The sequence below is a fragment of the Tiliqua scincoides genome, chromosome 8 (assembly GCF_035046505.1).
Source record: "Tiliqua scincoides isolate rTilSci1 chromosome 8, rTilSci1.hap2, whole genome shotgun sequence".
Classification (NCBI taxonomy): Eukaryota; Metazoa; Chordata; class Lepidosauria; order Squamata; family Scincidae; genus Tiliqua; species Tiliqua scincoides.
In genome coordinates this window covers 46,697,293-46,703,292 of record NC_089828.1, presented here as the reverse complement: position 1 = coordinate 46,703,292, position 6,000 = coordinate 46,697,293, and the positions used below count along the sequence as shown (strand labels likewise).

The 6,000-nt window shown below is 43.5% G+C and overlaps 1 protein-coding gene and 2 non-coding genes across 3 annotated transcripts; all 3 read left to right on the top strand.

The window, feature by feature from the left end:
* LOC136659316 (large ribosomal subunit protein uL23-like) lies at positions 1-4,192 on the top strand. The gene is made up of 5 exons (XM_066636451.1): positions 1-7; positions 1,558-1,738; positions 2,617-2,793; positions 3,188-3,257; positions 4,178-4,192. Exons 1-5 carry the CDS (start codon positions 1-3, stop codon positions 4,190-4,192), a joined length of 450 nt encoding a protein of 149 aa, XP_066492548.1.
* On the top strand, positions 2,452-2,524 carry LOC136659602 (small nucleolar RNA Z17). Its single transcript, XR_010794868.1, has one exon. It is a non-coding gene; the product is annotated as a small nucleolar RNA Z17 (small nucleolar RNA).
* LOC136659597 (small nucleolar RNA SNORD42) lies at positions 2,873-2,937 on the top strand. Its single transcript, XR_010794864.1, has one exon. It is a non-coding gene; the product is annotated as a small nucleolar RNA SNORD42 (small nucleolar RNA).
* Positions 4,193-6,000: the final 1,808 nt, after the last annotated feature.

Genomic DNA, 6,000 nt, shown 5'->3' with positions numbered 1-6,000 from the left:
ATGTTGGGTAAGTTCACTCATAAGCTTTGGGAGCCTTAGTCCTCCTGTCATTCAAAAGTGATGACAATTTGACTCCTCTTGAGGAAGAAGTGGCACTGTGAGGTGTGGCTGGAACCACACCTCCAAAGCTGCCTTCATAAGCAGCCATTCTTACCTGGCTGCATCTGAGAGAGAGAAAGGCAGCCAGGCTCACTCCATCAATGGTCATGTGGCTTCTCCCCCTCTCATCACCCTCAATGGGCATTGGAACAGTGGTGTCATCAGTGGCGTCACAAGTGCCTTGTCAGCCCCACAAGGGCGTCACAAGCCCTTGTGGGGCTGACAAGGCAGGAAGAAGGCAGCTCGCTGGTTTCAAAAGCCCCACCAACTGCTAGTTTTTGGTCATCAGTTCCTGTATGATCGGATATGAATCAGTAGTTGGAAACATATAATTGTGAAGTAACAGCAACTATGTTCATTACAATTTGCTAATATGAGGGGTACAGTTTATGGAAATAGGCTGCTAAGGGGTATGCAAATGGAGATAGTTGGGAACCACTATTGTAGTGGGATTTTGTAAAGAAGCAGGACAGGGGTTTGAGAGGGTTGTGTTGCTGCAAAATTACCCAACAGCCCCCCCCCACCTCCCCAGCTAGATGTGGCCTCTACAGATAAAAAATGTTATTGCTGGGGGTCTGGGTTGAGGTATTGATTGGGAAAGACACCAGGTACCAAAAATTTGCCAGCATCCTGTTAGGTAAGAAGGCGATGCCTCAGTAATTGGGTGGCTTTGACTTCAAGGGGGGCTCTATTGTTGCAACGAATGGCTCAAGGCTGCCGGGTGATGGACTCTGGGGATCCCACACTGCCTCCAGTACCATTGGTTGAGAAACTGGCCTAGATGCTATTGATGCAAAAACTACAAATCTTTTTTTGTAATGCATGGATCATAGCCCTGGTCTAAAAGTCTAGGTTGTTCTTGCTTTAACACATGGGGCCAAGGAGAGTAAGGAACACAGGTGCAGGATTGGGGGCACAGGCTTTGAGGCCATGTGCTGACGTCCCATTCAGGCTGCATGAACATATGAAGCTGCCTTATAATAAATCAGATCAGGGTTGCTTGAGGTGGTGTCTGGTGGTACTCACAAGACCCCCAGACCCCCACTGCCTGGCAGCGAGACCAACAATGCAATGCGACAAGCAGCAGTAGGAGTCTTGGTGGGCAGACTTCCAGCTTTTCTCATGCTCAAAAAGATCATCCTCCCCTCTGCCCTCTTACTGGTGTTTGTCATGTTAGGTCTGACCTCCCAATCTGGAAATGACATCATTGCCAGTTACTTCTGATGGTGCTTCCAATAGTTGGACTGTGCAGAGTGGTACAGTGGGGGACAAATATTGAGGAATGCCGAATTAGACCATTGGTCTGTCTGATTGGCAGTGATGGTAGCAGTTCATTGGGGTTTCAGATGAGGTTTTGTCCCAGCCCTGCCTGCAAATTCTGGGGACTGAACCTGGGACCATCCACACACAAAACATGCTTGCCTTGAATGCTTTCTCAATTCTGGCTTCTCTTTGCAGCTGTCCCAGCTAAGACTGAGGCAAAATCTAAAGCACTTAAGGCTAAAAAGGCAGTCTTGAAAGGTGTCCACAGTCACAAGAAGAAGAAAGTCCGGACATCCCCCACCTTCCGGAGACCTAAAACCCTGCGGCTACAAAGGCAGCCCAAGTATCCCCGGAAGAGTGCGCCAAGGAGGAATAAGTATGTTTGCGTAAGAGCTGCCGTGTTGAGCCAGGGTGAATGTAGTCCATCTAAGTTGTCGTTCTAGATCCCTGAAGTCACCAGAAAGCAGCACTTGGGAACCACGCATGTAGGGAAAGAAAGTGATAGACATGACTTGCTTTTTTGTCCCAGTATCTAGTAGTCACAGATGTGCTGCTTTTCAATATGGAGGACTAATTCCTGCTGTTCTGGCTAATAGACAGATTTCATGGGAAGGTGCTTTAAAGATTTTTTTTCCTAGTGACCACCCTCATTATCAGGAACCCTGAAACTTATGAGGCTAATTATGCCTGCTGAGAGGTACTTCTTGCCTTTCAGCTGCTGATAGATTTGTGATTGTGATGGTGCATCATTTTGTTGCAGTGCGTTCCATGTGTGGATAGTTCTAATGGGGTATTGTGTGTTGTATGCAATAGTTTTTAAAATGTCCGTTTATGTTTCTGCTGTGTTGTGGTTTTTATGGTAGTTTCATTGCTTACGTTGCTTGTTTTGATCATGTTTTTGTCTTTTAATTTTGTAAACTGCCTTGAGTTTGTTTTGGGATTGGAGGGGGGGGGGGATATTACACCCCTATTAAAAGAGGGTTAATGCAGGTGGGAATTAAATATTTAGAAAACATCACTTCACTCCCACTGCTTTCATTTCCGTTCTAAATAGACAATAGTTGGACATCTACTCTTGTCAGGAACAAAGGTGCAGGTGATGATACTCAAGCGACCAAAGTCTGATTGTTTCTGATTACAACCTAAAAATGACTGATGCACCTGGATCTATAAGCTGAAGTGTGTATAAGAGGAGACCCCGGTGCCCTTACAGTTGTGGGTGGCCAAAGCTCTTTTTTCTGCTGTGCTCCCCAGGCTGGATCATTATGCCATCATTAAGTTCCCACTGACCACAGAATCTGCTATGAAGAAGATTGAGGACAACAACACTCTGGTCTTCATTGTGGATGTGAAAGCCAACAAACACCAGATCAAGCAGGCCGTCAAGAAGCTGTATGACATTGACGTGGCAAAAGTCAACACTCTGATTCGGTATGTATGGTTGTGGCAAGGGAGGGCGAAGCAGGATTGGAAGGGTGATGGTCAAGGATGCCGTGGGTGAGGTTTATATGTGCAAATGATGGAAACATTTTTGAACTGAAATAACTGATGCTTTCAAAGGAACCACTGATGCACAGAGATTCCTCCAGAGGCAGGCAAGGATCTGAAATTTCTAAGATGTCAGGATGGTGGGAGGACAGCTTTTGAAAGAAAAGGCATTAATTTCAATTAGAAATCATCAGCAGTATGGTGAAAGTAAAACTTTCTCCCCCTAATTTGTCAGTTTCAAAATTTTGTGAGGCTATTCCCTTGGCTCTCAGGCCTGGAGGTGGGAATGGTGTGGTTGTGGTGTTCCTAGGAGCTAATTTCTCCTGTACCATTCTAGACCTGATGGTGAGAAAAAGGCCTACGTTCGCCTTGCTCCAGACTATGAAGCACTAGATGTAGCCAACAAGGTAAGAAGAGTGACTTTTGTGTTATTTTCCCTTAGCTGGAGCTTTCCTGCTCTGTAAGGGCTAAAATGTGTCTTGTGGCTCTTCCGAACAAATCCATGCAAGCAAAATGAACAGCAGACACTAAAACATGATCAAACAACATAAATATGGAGGCAGAGCACTAACAGCAGAAGAGACCTGGGGACATTTTCCACCCTCTGTTCTCAGAGTTTTATCAGTTACCATAATTTTTTGAAAAGAAAATAGTATCTTACTGTCAGCTGCTGTGGATGCCGTTGTTGGGCAGAAAGGAAGTATTGAAATATATTAAGTAAATAAACCATGGAAGACCCAGGCACATTTCAAAGTATTTTTGTGGTGCCAGGCAAGTATGGCTTTCCATAAGGGTACTTAATATTTGGATGACCTTTGCATTTAGACCAGTGTTTCTCAAACTGTGGGTCTGGACGCACTGGGCGGGTTGCGAGCCAATTTCAGGTGGGAAATTTCAATATTTTATTTTGAATATATTAGACTTGATGCTATCATGGTATGTGATTGCATTTGGGGAAATGTTACAGATCTGTACTTCAAACAGGCTATTATGTATATTCTTTTAACAATGATAGTCCATTGAGTTTACTCCTGGATAAGTGTGGTTAGGATTGCAGCCTAGGATTGTTAACAATTTTCCGGTTTGATGATGTCAGTTCTGGTGATGACATCACTTCCGGTGAGTCCTGTCAGATTCTCATCTAAAAAGTGGGTCCTGGTGCAAAATGTGTGAGAACCACTGATTTAGACAACCCTATAGGTGTATACTGGCTTTTCTGCTGGAATATGGAAAGCCCTTTCCATAGAGATAATTCTGTAGTTTGTGGATTTGAATCTTTTAGGATGGCAGATCAAATGGTTAACAATTCCTCTGCTTTCTTTTTCAGGTTGGGATCATCTAAGCAGTATGCTGCCAGCATTGTAGAGTTGTACAATAAATGTTTTATGGCTACCACAATGACTCCAAGTGTGCTTTCAAAAAAAGAAGTTACAAGGGAAATGTTTGGAACCAAGGAGAGGCTTTCTGTGATTCTGGGGCATTGCTTAGCCTCCCCTGGTTGCAAAACGCCAGTTGTATTATGACCTTGCATTGATTGTCTTTGACAAAAAACAAAAACCCACAGACATTGTGAGTTTATGACTACACGTTTTTTTAATTATTTACTTTTTGCTAGTGGGGGGAATGGTATGGCAACCCTGCAAACAGTGGAGACTACTCTCAAAAGATCACAAGGCTGGTAAGATACTCTGCTTATATCCTTTCACTCTTATTGCTGTTGCCTGTCCTTCCTCTCATGCAGTAATATCTCCAGGCTGTTTCTGCTTGACCAGATTGACTCCACCTTTAGTGATCAAGGTTCATTGACCTTGATACATACTTTTGGCAAAGTGTGGGGTGGCTTGACTTTATCTATGCAAAATTGCAAAGGAACAATGGATAGGGTTCTTCTCTAAAGGAACCAGCATCATGCAAGGAGACTATTGAAAACAAATCTTGGAAGTTTTTAATAGGGTTTCTAAGAATTTCCAGCATTGCAATGTGGCGGCGGCGGCGGTGGTGGTGAGAGCTCCAGAAATAACTTCAGTCAGGGCTGATCAGGTGTGTAATTTTTTCATCTCTGGATGTTGCTATTAATAAACGTGCAAATGCAGTTTGAGGACTGCAGAATTTTCTGATACAGAAGCTTATGGAACCCCATAAAATTGAGGTCTCAATCCAAGAACTGTTGGAACCTATTTATAAAACATTTTTAAAAATTATGAATATAATCTTATAATATAAAATTAGAATTTGTAATCCTTATTCCATAAGATATTTAAGTTAAAAACACCACATGGCTATTTTAAACAGCATTTTAACAATGAAAATTAAACTGATTTAAGTGAAAAAATGATTTTTATTTTTAAAAGCATTGTTTTTTATCCATCCTTGCCATCATGAGCAGTTATAGTTACTGTTGTAAATTTTAATCCCAGGTCTAAAGAAAAAAAGATTGCATACTGTTTTGAACTGTAGTGTCCCTATGTTGTATCTGCATTTCTTTTGGCCAGGAAAAGCAAACATCCACTGAAACATCAAAGTACCATTTTTTCTTAACTATCCTTCAGTGGCCCACACCAGACACTTTTCCTCTCTGGCCACTGGATGGCAGGCCAGGTGCCATTTTCATACCTTTCCAAACAGTGGCCTAGCTTATGACACCACTAAGTAGCAAAACACTCCCCTCTGAAGTGCCATGCTGAGTGGGTGAATACTCAAAGGCTGAGTGAGTGAATACTCTTCTGTTCTGAGAAGACAGTGGTTGTAGTTGCTGCAGCAGGGAAAATGGGGCTGTCTTTGAAAACAGCTACGTTTAGTAGCCCCTCTGACCAGGTGCGATTCCAGTGCTCCTCCTTCCATGGTCCTGTAGCACACCACTATTGGATCACTATTTGAGCTGTGACTGGAACTTCCAGGCATCCTCACACAAGGGGCAGCCCATTCACAATGCTGATGAAATACTTCTCTCAGGGTTTGAAAACAGGGAAGTACGGGAGGGGTAGAGAAGAGTGGTGAGTGAGATTAGAGCGTCAGGGATGCTTTAGCTCACTACTGCCCTGCTCCATTGCCCTCTTCATTTTCAATTTAAAGAGGGGATCCTCTAGCCCAGTGTTTCTCAAACTGCTCCACAGAGCCCTGTGGCTCTGCAAAATCCCTACATGGCCGCAG

Bases quoted from the DNA above. Each gene is read 5' to 3' on its own strand.
- LOC136659316 (XM_066636451.1), top strand. The intron at 1,739-2,616 runs GTATGTTTGCGT...TGTGCTCCCCAG, and splicing joins AGTGCGCCAAGGAGGAATAA to GCTGGATCATTATGCCATCA. The intron at 2,794-3,187 runs GTATGTATGGTT...GTACCATTCTAG, and splicing joins AAAGTCAACACTCTGATTCG to ACCTGATGGTGAGAAAAAGG.